Genomic DNA, 14,838 nt, shown 5'->3' with positions numbered 1-14,838 from the left:
AACCATTTTAATAAACATTAAAATGCAGTCACACTTCTAACAAATCAGCCGGCTGTGGGGGTTCCCTGGCATAGTATTTGGGTCGATAAGTGGTTGGTAAGAGAGCCAGTTTGGTGTGGTGGTTAAGTGCGCAGACTCTAACCTGGGAGGACCGGGTTTGATTCCCCACGCCTCCACTTGCAGCTGTTGGATGACCTTGGGCAAGCCGTAGTTCAGTCAGAGCTGTCCTTGAAAAAGAGCCGTTTCTGTCAGAGCTCTCTCAGCCCCACCTACCTCCCAGGGTGTCTGTTGTGGGGCGGGGAAGGGAAAGGAGTTTGTAAGCCGCTCTGAGACTTTGAGTGAAGGGCGGGGTATAAATCCAATCTCCTCCTCCTCCTCCTCCTCTTCTACTTCTACTTCTTCTACTTCTTCTTTTACTTCTTCTACTGCTACTTCTTCTGCTTCTTCTACTTCTACTCAGGGATCATTTCATAGAAAAAGAGCTAGGGGAACTCATTAGCATACCTCATTGGCATATGCCACACCCCCTGACATCACGGGCCCGGCGGTGGACCTACAAGGCTGGAGGGAGTGCGAGGAAGCCCCGCCAAGGCCCTCCCTGGCCCCAGGCAGGCAGGGGTGGGGAGAGGCGGGGAGGAAGCAACTTACCCTCCCTCTTCTCCTGCCTCCTCCTGGCTGAATGAGGGCTGGAAGCGGGGTGGCCGGAAGCAGGGGGCGGGGCTTCGTCATGTGCCCCGCCCCCTGCACCTCACCCGGGGGAACTGCGTTCCCCCGCATTCCCCCCCGAAATGACCTCTGCTTCTACTTCTTCTGCTTGTTCTGCTTCTTCTGCTTCCTCTTCTTCTACTTCTTCTTCTACTTCTACTTCTTTTACCTCTTCTTCTACTTCTTCTCCCCCCCCACACACACACACAGGTCACGGTGTGCCTCTGGGTGTGACATTCTCTATGTCTCGCGGCAGTCCCAAGGTTCAGTTTATGATTTCGCTGGACTTCAAGTCCAGCAGCACCTTACAGACGGACAATATTTTCAGGGTGCGAGCTTTCGAGAGTCAAACTTCAGTATCTGATAGATACTGATAGCTCTGAGGAGAGTTTTGACTCTACCCTGCCGTAACTATCTTCATGGTTTCGGACCCCTTGATTATGAGGGTGGGGCGGAGGGATGGGGGACACCATGCGTCAGCTCAATGTGATTTCATCACAAATGTCCTTTCCTTTGACTCCACAGGTGATTGAGCCAAGAGATGTTTTCCAGAAATGCGACCTGGCTTTGCTGCACACCTCTCACTGCCTGGGCAGCGGGGAAGTCATGATCAGCGCAATAGGGGACCCGCGTGGCAACGGAAAAGGTATTTCACAAAATGGATTCCCCCGGGGAATCCCGGCTGAGGGCAGGCTAGAGCTGGGGCGCTCAACGTCCCCTGGTCTAGACAAGCAACACATCACTTGGTCAAAAGTGGATCTGTCGTTCAGCTAAGGAAACTCTAGTTGGAAAACTGTGGCCCTGGTCAGATGTGCCGGAAAACGCGCGGGGGGGCAGTAAAACAGAGTCCAACTTATTCATTTTCTCAACAGAGTCCAGAGGAGTAGAAACAAACATGAAGCTGAATGTAAGTGATAACAAAATTATTACATTCAGCTTCATGTTTGTTTCTACTCCTCTGGACTCTGTTGAGAAAATGAATAAGTTGGACTCTGTTTTACTGCAAAATGTCTACAGAATTTATTAAATGTGTCATTGTCATTTCATCACAGTGGTTTCTTGTTTGTTGGCAACCACCTGTAGGTTGGCAACTATAAGTTTGCCTATGTGTTTACAAAGGACCCCCTGGAGTACCCTCACCAGGAGTCCGCAGGCCCCAGTGTGAGAAACATCGGTCTAGCCATTGATATACCTAGGCCCCGGCCAGACGTGCCGGAAAACGCGGGGGGGGAGCACGGCTATTTGTGCCGTCGCATTCTGATGCGCTATTATGCGATCAGACGCGACGGTGGCTTTCCTGCAGCAAAGAGGATGACGGGAGGAAGCCGCGCGCCGGTGCAATCACACCAGGAGGCTTCCATAGGCGGCCCGTGGCAAAGCGTTTGCCACTACATGCGGTGAGGTGGTTTTTTACTGCGTGGCTTCAGCGGCTTGCCACGGGTTCGCCACGGGTGTGCTACGCCTCCCAGATGTTCCCTGCTACGCCTCCCGTGCCTTCAGCGGAGCAAATGCTCTGTGTGAACAGGGCCTGTGTTTGATAATTTTATTTCTTTCTCTTAATTGGTGCTAATGGGGGGGGGGAGAAAAAAAGGAGAATTTATTTATTTATTAATTAATCTCATTTGTACCCGCCCTCCCTGCAATGTGGGCTCAGGGCGGCTCACAATCAAAGCATAAATACAATTAAAACACATAAAATCATCTAAAAACAATTCCCTTAAGGTAAAGGTAAAGATCTCCCTTGCTCGAAAGCCAGTCAAGTCCGACTCCATGGTTGCGGTGCTCATCTCCGTTTCCAAGCCGAAGAGCCAGCGCTGTCCGAAGACGTTTCCGTGGTCATGTGGCCGGCATGACTAAACACCAAGGCGCACGGAATGCTTACCTTCCCACCAAAGTGGTACCTATTTATCTACTTGCAATTTCTTGCTTTCGAACTGCTAGGCTAGCAGGAGCTGGAACTAGAGACGGGAGCTCACTCCATCATGCGGCACACTCGGGTCTCGATACAAATTAATCAAGTGCTGGCGATGGTTATTTAGTTGTTCAAGATGGCTGACTCTCACCGTATACTTTCAGAGGTATAGGAATCATTCTGCTCATGGTCTTCCTGCGGCACAGGCTAGGTGTCAAAACCAAGGGCCAGGGCTTTATAGTGGCGGCGGCTCCTTAGCTGAAAGCCTGGCGGAAGAGCTCCGTCTCGCAGGCCCTGCGGAACTGTAAAAGATCCCGCAGGGCCCTGATCTCCTCCGGGAGCTCATTCCACTAGGACGGGGCCGCCACTGAGAAAGCCCTGGCCCTGGTGGTAGCGAGCCTGGCATCTTTGGGGCCTGGGAGGGTCGGGGTTTTGAGACCCCGACCGTAGTGCTCTCTGGGGCATATATGGGGAAGAATACAAAACACGCACATGAAAGGATGGCTTGAAAGCTTATCCTAATGGGGGAGAAAAGAAAAAAGGAGAAGAATACAAAACGTGCACATGAAAGGATGGCTCGAAAGCGTATACACAGAATTAAACTCTGTTGGTCTTAAAGGTGCCACTGGACTCAAACTTGGTTCTGCCCTTAATTTGAAAGTACTGACAATTTTAATCAGGGCATTGATCTTGGTTGTTGGGGAGCACCTTTGAAGGTTGTTCGGTGAACAGATCAATCGCCTCAACATGGTAGCCTTGAGATTTATGCATCTGCCCACGTACAAAAAACTGATTTGTTTTGGATTCCTTCGATCTAATTTTCACCCCACCCCTTGACGAGGAGTCCGGGAAGAGGGGTGCGGATTTCTGAGCACGGATCTCGTTCTTCTGCCAGGTGGTTTTGTCCTTCTGGATGCGGAGACCTTCGAAGTGAAGGGGAACTGGGAGAGACCGACTCAAGCGGCCCCCCAAGGGTACGACTTCTGGTACCAGCCGAGGCACAACGTCATGGTCAGCACTGAATGGGGGGTGCCCAAATTCTTCGTCACCGGGTTCAACCCAGCTGACCTGGGGAAAGGTAAGGCCTCGCGACACGGGCAATGCCCTTATTTATATATTTATTTTTGTATAGAACTAGAAACATAGAGCTGGAAGGGAACTCGGGGGTCATCTAGTCAACCCACCTGGCACAACGCAGGACATTCACCTGAGTTTTGGCCACTCTGTGACACAGAGTGTTGGACTGGAGGGGCCTTTGGCCTGATCCAACATGGCTTCTTTTCTGTTCTTATGTCTGGGGCAAGGGATGCTCTGTCTTCCTGATGCTTTGGGGGGGGGGGGAAGAGGGGAAGGGCTTCTGGAGTTCTGGCCCCGCTGGTCCTCCTGGTGGCCCCTGGGCTTTGGCCACTGTGTGACACAGAGTGGTGGACTGGATGGGCCACTGGCCTGACACAACATGGCTTCTCTTCTGTTCCCTCAACAATCTTCCCTCCCTACTCCCCCAGTGACCCCTGCCCTGTGCCTATATCCTGCCTTTCTCCCCAGTGGGATGCAGAACAGCTTACATCACTCTCTATGGCCGTTGGTTATCGAGCAAACTGTGGCAAAGGATTGGCTGTCCAGGGTCAGCTGCTACCTAGGACCATAGAATCATAGAATCATAAAACGTTAGCATTGGAAGGGACCTTGCAGGTCATCTAGTCCAACCCCCTGCACTCTGCAGGAGCATGGCTGAAAGACAGCCCTACAACATATCCAAAAGATGGTCGTCCAGCCTCCGCTTGAAAACTTCCAGTGAAGGAGCATCCACCACCTCCTGAGGCAGACTGTTCCACTGCTCAACCACTCTTACAGTCAGGAAGTTTCTCCTGATATTTAGCAGGTAACGACTCCCTTGTCATTCCCACCCATTCGATCTGGTCTTGCAATCCGGAGCAAGAGAGAATAGATCCGCTCCATCTTCTACATGACAGCCCTTCAAATACTTGAAGACTGCAGTCATGTCCCCTCTAAGCCTTCTCTTTCCCAGGCTAAACAGACCCAACTCTTTCAGCCTTTCCTCGTAAGACTTGGATTCCAACCCTCTCACCATCCTGGTTGCCCTTTTCTGGACACGCTCGAGCTTGTCAACATCCTTCCTAAAATGTGGTGCCCAAAACTGGACACAGGACTCCCGGTGAGGTCTGACCATAGCAGGATAGAGCGGAACGACCACCTCCCGAGATCTGGACAAAATGCTTCTGTTAATGCATCCTAAGATTGCATTCGCTTTCTTCGCAGTCACCATGACTTGAAGTGTTTCTCAATGACCAGTAGCCTGTTACCCCAGGTGGATCCACAGTTGCTCACCGGCTGTCTGGCTTGGGCCTTCTTCTCTGTCCACCTCCAGGGCGCTACGGCCGTCGCCTGAACGTCTGGGACTGGACCACCCACTGCCTTCTCCAGTCGATCGACTTAGGGGAGGACTCCGCCCCCTTCAAGGTCCGGTTCCTGCACAACCCCGACGCGGCGCACGGAATGGTGGCCTGCCTACTCCAGGGCACCGTCTATCACTTCTACAAGACGCAGGTGAACGTCAGCGACTGTTTATGCACGGCAATAAAAATGGCTCGCTGAGTTTCCTTGCCTGAAACGGAGAGGGTGGCAGTGGACAGTCCCAGTTCTCCAAGTTCACCAGCACTGTGGATTTCACTGCTGGTCTGTACATGACCTTTAGCCCGTAACAGAGGTCGGAAATCCTGTAGAGCAGGGGTCCCCACAGTGTTCATGGGCACAGTGGTGCATGCCAGTGTTTGGGATTCCAGGTAGAAAGTAGAGATAATCTACATCAGGGGTGTCAAATATGTGGCCCGGGGGCCGGATGAGGCCCCCGGAGGCCCTCTATCAGGCCCGCAGTGGAACTGGCTGTCTTCTGCTTCTTCTTCCAGTTCTGTTGCTGCTGCGTCATTGTAGGTTTGCAGCTTACAGATACCCACCTGAACAGCACGCTCAAGATTGCAACAGCACAGACGTTTTGATGCAATAATTCAGAGCAAGAGGTGTCAGTTATCGGACACTGTTAAATAAGCAGAACGTTGCAAGAGTGCTGATGTTTTAAGCATGTTTTTATTTTAAGTTAAAAAAACCAACCTCTTTGTGTTTGTGTCCTTTACAAAGTGTATATCTCTGCTCCCTGGCATTACATTTTATGACACACGTGGCCCGGCCCGACGAGGTCTCATTTATCTCAGCTGGCCCTCCTAACAAATGAGTTCGACACCCTTAGCTTAGAGGGACCATTGATCACATTCTAGCTGTATCTTGAAGAAGTGAGCAGCGACTCACGAAAGCTCCTCCCCTGCACCACTTCGGTGGGAAGGTAACAGCGTTCCGTGCGCCTTGGTGTTTAGTCATGCCGGCCACATGACCACGGAAACGTCTTCGGACAGCGCTGGCTCTTCGGCTTGGAAACGGAGATGAGCACCGCAACCCTAGAGTCGGATTCGACTGGCTTTCGAGCAAGGGAACCTTTACCTTTACTAAGGGGCTACTGGACTCTTGCCCTTTTCTACTACAGATTGGATCCTATTTATGTAATTTCTGTATCCACTTAATGTGCTCTGTGCTATGCTCCTTTTTTTCCTGGTGGTCCCAGACTTCTCTAAAATCCCAGTGCCTTGGTTACCAACCGTCCCATTTTGTCATTCGTACTGACTCACTCGGCGTAACCCGCCTTGAGTCCCTGTAAGACAGGCGGACTATAGATAATGTAAATAAATAAATCATATCTGTTTCTTCCACAGGATGGAAGTTGGACAGCAGATAAAGTGATTGCGGTTCCGAACAAGAAAGTGTCAGGGTGGTTATTACCCGAAATGCCAGGTCGGTCAAAGGGACGGTTCTGTATCATTTCCTCCACCCCCACCCCCTGCTCTTCGCAAACTGCAATTGGTTTTTGCAGATCCTATTGTTAGCTTAGTCGAGGAGACAGGCAACTGCGCCCCCTGCTGGACGAGCAGAGACTCTGGCCTGGGTCACTCATGCCCCGGCCTCTTTGCAGGGCACACCGTGAGGGGGTGGTTTGGTTGCATCCGCAGGAGCCCCGTTTTGCTCTCCCTTGGTTTTGGCTTCCCAACGCAAGTGGTGTTTTCCGGACGCTCCACACGCTGTCGTCCTTCAGTTGCCCACTTTCCAAGCGGTCCCTCCATTTTCTCCGGTCCAGGGGTGTAGCCAGAAAATGTCGCTTGGTGGGGAAATCCGAAGGGGGCACCCCGGCCGGACCTGCTGCTCCTCTTGCAACAGGGGCTGATCCAGCTCCACTGTGACCTCCGGTCCTTTCGATTGGGGAGATTTGATTCCAGGCTGCTCTTCCGCTCCCCCCCCCCGACCATCTATTTTGCATTTTGCAATTTCATTTTATTTTATTGCATTGTTAAAAACCTATTTATTTTTCGGCCTGGGAAAAAAGAAAAATGAGACTGAAGTTTCCCTGATTGTGTCTGGGGTCATTTTGGAACACCCACATGTAGCTTAACAGTTTTTTAAACAACAATTTTTGAGGGGGCAGGACTCATCTGTGGGGGGCATTGCCCCCAAATTGCCCCCCACCAGCCTGCTCTGATCTTTCCTGGATCTGCTTGGGCATCCGTTCTCTGGCAGGAATGTAATCCAAGCACATTTGCATGGCTCCTGGGTGGGAAGTGTGCCTTTTCAACCTCCTGTCCACGTTGGTTCCATTTTTCTGTTGTCATCCCTTTCAGGCCACCGTTTCCCCGGCTGTGCCACCAGTGGACTTTTGACTGGCTTTTGGAGAGAATTGGTAGTTGCAAGGAGGAGGAAATTGGATTTATACCCTGCCCTGCAGTACCTGAAGGGGTCTCAGAGCAGCTTACAATCCTTTTCCCTTCCCCTCCCCACAACAGACACCCTGTGAGCAGTGTTCCCTCTGAGCTGAGTTAGTGTGAGCTAGCTCACAGTTTTTGAGCCTCCAGCTCACAGATTTTTATCTTGGCTCAGGAAGGAGGGCTCCAGACCAAACTAATTTATGCAGCGGCCCAATCACTCGCTCACAACTTTGATGCCAGTAGCTCACAAAGCAGAATTTTTGTTCACAAGAGCCCACAGCCTAGAGGGAGCATTGACTGTGAGGTAGGCGGGGCTGAGAGAGCTCTCTCGAGAACTGCCCTTGAGAGAACAGCTCTGAAAAAAACTTGTGACTGACCCAAGGTCACACCAGCAGCTGCAAGTGGAGGAGTGGGGAATCAAACCCAGTTCTCCCAGATTAGTGTTCGCGCACTTAACCACTACATCAAACTGATATGAATATTCCTCCCTTCTCCTCCTCCAGCCTTTAACACCGACATGGTCATTTCATTGGACGATCGGTTCATGTACATGAGCAACTTCATCCATGGCGACATCCGTCAGTATGACATCACTGACCCTTTCTGCCCCAGGCTGGTTGGCCAGGTAAGCGTCTTCCTTCAAGGGTTTTCTCTCTCAGCCACCCGGCATATGAGGTTGCACACCATCATTAAAATCCCCTGGCTCAGTGGCAGAGCCTCTGCTTGGCATGCAGAAGGTCCCAGGTTCAATCCCCGGCATCTCCAGTCAAAAGGACCAGGCAGGAGGTGATGGGAAAGACCTCCGCCTGAGATCCTGGAGAGCTGTAAAGAGGGGCTGTGGCTCAGTGGAAGAGCCTCTGCTTGGCATGCAGGAGGTCCCAGGTTCAATCCCCGGCATCTCCAGTTCAAAGGACCAGGCAGGAGGTGATGGGAAAGACCTCCACCTGAGACCCTGGAGAGCTGTAAAGAGGGGCTGTGGCTCAGTGGCAGAGCATCTGCTCGGCATGCAGAAGGTCCCAGGTTCAATCCCCAGCATCTCCAGTCAAAGGGACCAAGCAGGAAGGGACATGAAAGACCTCTACCTGAGACCCTGGAGAGCTGCTGGCAGTCCAATTGGACAATACTGACTTTGATCGACAGATCGAGGTCTGATTCAGTATATGGTCACTTTATGATTTGGGGAGGGTTCTTGGCTCAGTGGTAGAGCATCTGCCTGGCATGCAGAAGACCCCAAGTTCAATCTCCCACATCTCCAGCTAAAAGGACCAGTAGCTGGGGATGTGAGAGACCTCTGCCTTAGACCCTGGACAGCCTCTTCCAGTCTCAGTAGACAATACTGGAAAAGTCTGATTCAGTACAAGGCTGCCTTGTAGCTGAATCGGACCTTCGATCCATCCATCATCGTCTGATCTCAGTACTGTCATAAGAACAGAAGAGAAGCCCATGTTGGATAACGCCAGTGACCCATCCAGTCCAACACTCTGTGTCACACAGTGGCCACAGATACCAAGTGCCATCAGGAGGTCCAGCAGTGGGGCCAGGACATTAGAAGCCCTCCCACTGTTGACCCCCCCCCAAGCACCAAGAAGACAGAGCATCACTTGCCCCAGCCTGAGAGTTCCTATCCATACCTTGTGGCTAATGGCCACTGATGGACCTCTACTCTTAACATAAGAACATAAGAGAAGCCAATGTTGGATCAGGCCAGTGGCCCATCCAGTCCAACACTCTGTCACACAATGGCCAGAAATACCAGGGGCCATCAGGAGCTCCAGCAATGGGGCCAGGGCACTAGGAGCCCTCCCACTCTTGCACCAAGAATACAGAGCATCACTTGCCCCAGACCGAGAGTTCCTATCTATACCTTGTGGCTGATGGCCACTGATGGATGTTAGATACGAGACTCAGGCAACAGGTGAACAGTGATTAACAGCTTTATTGAACATGAAGTCAGAAGAACCAGAACGGACAAACTATGGAGCAACGGGCTCCTTTTTAAACAGTCCGGGCTTGGCAAGCCACGCCCACACATCAGCTAAGGTCCAAATCACATACTGTACTTAAAGACCCATCATTTCTCTTCCCTCCAGAACTTCCGTTGTTCTGATAGGCCGGTTTTACAATACCTTGTCAGATTCGAGCTGAATACATTTATTACATTACATTACATACACAACAACGGACCTCTGCTCCAGATGCTTATCCAATTCCCTCTTGAAGCCGTTCATGCTTGTAGCCGGCACCACCTCCTGGGGCAGTGAGTTCCATGTGTGAATCACATGGAAGTACTTCCTTTTATCCATCCTAACCCGACCGCTCAGCAATTTCATGGAGTGCCCATGAGTTCTTGTATTGTGAGAAAGGGAGAAAAGTACCTCTTTCTCTACCTGCTCTACCAGATGGGCAGCAGCTCTCCAGTTCCTGAGGTAGAGGCCTTTCGCATCACCCGCTATTTGGTCCTTTGTTAACTGGAGATGCCAGAGATGGGACCTTCTGCATGCCAAGCAGATACTGTACCCCGAGGCACGGACATGGGGGGGCTACCTCCACCTTAACCTGCCTGGGAGCAGTGTTCCCTCTAAGCTGAGTTAGTGTGAGCTAGCTCATGGTTTTTTAGCCTCCAGCTCACACATCTTTGTCTTAGCTCAGGAAGGATGGCTCCAGAGCAAACTAAATTTATGCAGAAGCCAAGTCGCTCGCTCACAACTTTAATGCCAGTAGCTCACAAAGTAGAATTTTTGCTCACAAGACTGCACAGCTTAGAGGGAACATTGCCGTGAGCATCCCGTTTCTTGCTTGCAAACAGAGAGGGGAAGTAATTCCGGGGCACCCTTCAGCATCATGCCAAGGAATCGAAGCCTTTGGGTTGACTGCAGAGGATTTGATTTTCTAACAGCCACGAGTTTTCCCTCTGCATAAAGATTCTTCTGGCACTGGGCAGGCTCTTAGTTCTGGGGAAACACCACTGTCGGTGGGATGGATCTGCTGGATCCAACATCTTTCCTGCATTCTGATTTTTTGTCGCTTGCGTGTTCCTGTCGCTTCAGGTTTTTTTTCTCCTTTTCTGCGCGTGTTTTGCATTCTCTAGAGATTGATTCGATGTTACATCAATGTACGTCCGGCTTATTTCCCTGCAGTTTTAAAGTGCAGGGAAATATGCTGGACATATAGTGATGTAATATGTAATCGGCCACTAGAGGGAGCAGAACACATGTGGGGAAAGACACAAAAGCAATAGGGTCACACCAGTGACGAAAGTCGGAATGTGAGCGAGCCCATGGTCTTGATTTCAATCCTTCTAACCCCTTCTTTACGCTTGAACCAAGGTGGCTGTCAGAATCCACAGCTTACAACGAAGTACACACATTCAGGAACGGTTATACTTTTATTGCAAAGCTATAGATGCAGTAACACAGGCACTGTTAAGAATGGCGGCAACTCATTGAGCATAATAGGATATAGGGCATTCGTATGCACCCCCCCCCCATGGCATGGGCCAATTAGCTACCCTGCCGCGTGTGGGCCCAGCTAGGAAACCGTTAGGTGGCAAAAGCTGGGAAGCAGGAGTCTCTCACGGTACATAGGAGACTTCCAGACAATACAACCTCCAACACAACCTCCTCCTGCACATCGGTAGAGATAAGCATTGCAGCACAGGCAGAACAGCCGAGATAGGAATGCAATAGCAATTACCAAGACACAGAATGAACTTCCCAACCCCCATGGCAGCATAGCTGACAGTGGCGAGATACTATTAATAAGCCATTTTGCATCAGATTATCACATTTTACAGACAGTGCCTCTGACCAATTGGCTCTTGCATCTGTCTGATTCTCTCTCTTTTGGTGGGCATCAGACATACAATGATGTAATATGTAATCAACCACTAGAGGGAGCAGTACACATATGGGAAAACCCCAGGAGCAATAGGGACACACCAGTGATGAAAATCAGACCGCGGAAGAGCCCATGGTCTCCATTTCAATCCCTTTAACCCCTTTCTTCTGCTCGAACCAAGGTGGCGAGATACTGTCGATAAGCCATTCTGCATCAGATCATCACAACATTCTACAGATCGTCCCTCTGGCTCACTGGCTCTTACATAGAATCCTAGAATCATAGAGTTCGAAGGGGCCATACAGACCATCTCGTCCAACCCCCTGCCCAGTGCAGGTCCAGCCTAGAGCCTCCCTGACCAATATCCGTCCAGCCTCTTCTTGGACGCTGCCGGTGAAGGGGAGCTCACCACCTCCCGAGGCAGCTGATTCCACCTTTGGACCACTCTGACAGTGGAAAGGTTTTGAGCCACTCTGACCGATCCTCTCACTTTTGGGGGGATCTTTGTGTACACACAGGTGTGGGTGGCTCAAGTGGTTAAGACGCTGAACTGCAGGCTGTGGAAGGTCGGTAGTTCAGCAGTTCGAGACCCGAGTGTGCCGCATGACGGAGTGAGCTCCCGTCTCTAGTTCCAGCTCCTGCCAACATAGCAGTTCGAAAGCAAGAAATTGCAAGTAGATAAATAGGTACCACTTCGGTGGGAAGGGAACAGCGTTCCGTGCGCCTCGGTGTTTAGTCATGCCGGCCACATGACCACGGAAACGTCTTCGGACAGCACTGGCTCTTCGGCTTTGAAATGGAGATGAGCACCGCAACCCTAGAGTCGGACTCGACTGGCTTTCGAGCAAGGGAGACCTTTACCTTTACCTTGTGTGCACACAGGTGTGGGTAGGCGGCAGCATCCCAAAAGGCGGGGTGGTCACCGTCCTTGAAGATCCGGAGCTGAATGGCCAACCTGATCCTTTCATGATCCAGGTGAGTGACTCACAAACGGAGGGGGAGAGTGCGGCTGGGTGGTAAGGTTACCAACTATGGCTTGGGAAGTTCCTGGAGACTTGGGGGGTGGAGGCCGGGGAGAGTGGGGTTTGGGGAGGGGAGTTCAAGCTGATTTACGGTGACGTCATAGGGTTCTGAAGGCAAGAGGCGTTCAGAGGTGGTTTTGTCGTTGCCTGCCTCGGCGCCATGACCCTGGTATTCCTTGGAGGTCTCCCATCAAAGTCCTAGCCAGGATTGACATCGTTCAGCTTCCGAGATCTCATGAGATTGGGCCAGGCTGGGTGACTCAGGTCAGGGCTCCTCCTTGACAGGCTGTTTTTCATCCAAAATTGTCTCTGGTCCCAAAATCCCCACTCTGCTTCCCCGAGGAGCCCCCTCCCAATCAGTTGCCAGTGACGACTGCATCACTGAACCCCATAATCAGGGGTCATTTCCTGCAGGAGCATACGGGAGCAAATCCAAAACGGTCCAGTGGCACCTTTAAGACCAAGTTTTATTCAGGTACAAGCTCTCCCTCCTCTGTGAGGACAGATCTGCACGTCCCCACCCCCATAGCTAGCAATCCAAAACAGTCCAGTGGCACCTTTAAGACCAAGTTTTATTCAGGTACAAGCTCTCCCTCCTCTGTGAGGGCAGATCTGCGCATTCCCTCCCCCCCCCCAATAGTTAGCAATCCAAAACAGTCAGGTGGAGCCTGAGCAGTGGGTGTTGCCTTCTGACACACTTCCGGTGACGTCAGGGGGCGTGGCACATGTAAATAAGTTATGCAAATGAGTTATGCTAATGAGCTCCTGCACCTCTTTTTCTACGAAATGACCCCTGCCCATAATACCGGCAACTCCAGCAGGTCCTAAAAGACAAAACAGGTGCCATGCAGCCTTCTCCTGGTTTTTGCCGATCTGCATCTCTTCAACCTCCCTCCCGTTTCCCCCCGTCTTTCTTGTAGGGAAGGAGAGTCTACGGAGGACCCCAAATGCTTCAGCTCAGCTTGGATGGCAAGAGACTCTATGTCACCAACAATCTGTACACTCCGTGGGACAAGCAGTTTTACCCCGAACTGGTCAGGTAAGAAACCTCTCCCCCTTATCCCCGCGGCCGGCCCCCTGCCCTCGACGTTCGCCGCTCGTTCACCCGGCCCGTTTCCTTCCTCCTTCAGGGAAGGTTCCGTCATGCTGCAGATCGACGTGGACACTGAATGTGGAGGTCTGTGCCTGAACGAAGACTTCCTGGTCGATTTCGGGAAGGAGCCCTGCGGGCCCGCCCGGGCTCACGAGATGCGTTACCCTGGGGGAGACTGCACCTCGGATATCTGGGTCTAGGTGGGGAGCGTGTGGGCCTGGAGACTACCCCAAGATGGCGGCGGAATAGCAGCACTGGTTGCAACGTTCCGCAAGCGACTTCATTTTCTTGCTCTTTATCTTACTAAAAACCTTCTGCTTAGTAATTTGCACAATACGAGTGTTCCTCCAGTTTGAAGCAGCTGCTGTTTTAAGGAATCTGTCTCTTGCAATCAGCCTCAAGTTGCTACAAGTTACTGGTCGACTCTGCATTTGTCTCTCCCACCGGTGTCCCGGCCTTCTGACTCTGTCTTCAAAAAAGCTGTTTACGTTTGGTTTCGTTTTCACACCCCGGCAGTGCTAGCATACTGTTGCATGTCTGCATATGTTTATCGCCCTCTCGTGGCAGCTCCCCTGTCATTGCGCCTCCGCAGTGCTTTAAATGAATCTTCTCCAAAGAACGTTCAAACAAGCATAGTGAAAGACGGCGTCACAGCAGCACGAAAGTGATTTAAAAATGCAAATGCAGATTCGACCACGGTCACAGAGATAAGCCTGGAACGCCGAGTCATTAAGCCTGCTGGCCAACTTCAGCCATAAACAGTCAGTGGCATAAACTTCATAAGAGTTCCCTACTTACTTCAGCATTGCAAATGACACATGGAGGATTTGCCGCGCTAAAGGCACGAATGTCATGCGAATTTTCGGTGTGCAATCACAACGCAACATTTGGGAAGTGTAGAAGAAGAGAAGAAGAAGAGATTGGATTTATACTCCGCCCTTCACTTGGAGTCTCAGAGCGGCTCACAAACTCCTTTCCCTTCCCCTCCCCACAACAGACACCCTGTGAGGTGGGTGGGGCTGAGAGAGCTCTGACACAAACTGCTCTTTTTCAAGGACAGCTGCGTCAGAGCTTGTGACTGACCCAAGGTCACATCAGCAGGTGCAAGTGGAGGAGTGGGGAATCAAACCCGGTTCTCCCAGATTAGAGTCCGCACACTTAACCACTACACCAAACTGGCTCTCAGTTGCGCACTCGTGGCCAACCCTTGGTGTCCCGTCGAAGATGCGCATTAAAAAAGTACCTCAGAAACAATGTTCCCTCTAAGCTGTGGAGTCTCGTGAGCAAAAATCCTACTTGGTGAGCTGCTAGCATTAAAGTTGTGAGCGAGCGGTTTGGCTGCTGCATAAATTATTCTGCTCTGGAGCCCTCCGTTCCTGAGCAAAGACAAATATGTGTGAGCCGGAGGCTAAAAAACGGTGAGCTGGCCCACACTAACTCAGCTTA

At 51.3% G+C, this 14,838-nt stretch overlaps 1 protein-coding gene across 1 annotated transcript in view; it reads left to right on the top strand.

Annotated features, from left to right (window-relative positions):
- The window catches only part of SELENBP1 (selenium binding protein 1), a 35,513-nt gene extending 21,554 nt beyond the window's left edge, over positions 1–13,959 (top strand). The window contains exons 5-12 of the mRNA XM_015423272.1: positions 1,231–1,351; positions 3,513–3,695; positions 5,007–5,185; positions 6,400–6,478; positions 7,944–8,065; positions 12,160–12,252; positions 13,220–13,338; positions 13,430–13,959. Coding sequence (XP_015278758.1) covers positions 1,231–1,351; positions 3,513–3,695; positions 5,007–5,185; positions 6,400–6,478; positions 7,944–8,065; positions 12,160–12,252; positions 13,220–13,338; positions 13,430–13,592 — 1,059 coding nt within the window. The 3' untranslated portion in view covers positions 13,593–13,959. The remainder of the gene's footprint in view (positions 1–1,230; positions 1,352–3,512; positions 3,696–5,006; positions 5,186–6,399; positions 6,479–7,943; positions 8,066–12,159; positions 12,253–13,219; positions 13,339–13,429) is intronic.
- Positions 13,960–14,838: the final 879 nt, after the last annotated feature.

The sequence above is a fragment of the Gekko japonicus genome, unplaced genomic scaffold (genome assembly GCF_001447785.1).
Source record: "Gekko japonicus isolate JY-2015 unplaced genomic scaffold, Gekko_japonicus_V1.1 scaffold992, whole genome shotgun sequence".
NCBI lineage: Eukaryota > Metazoa > Chordata > Lepidosauria > Squamata > Gekkonidae > Gekko > Gekko japonicus.
The sequence above is the reverse complement of the archived record's forward strand: the minus strand, read 5'-3'. Positions and strand labels throughout refer to the sequence as shown.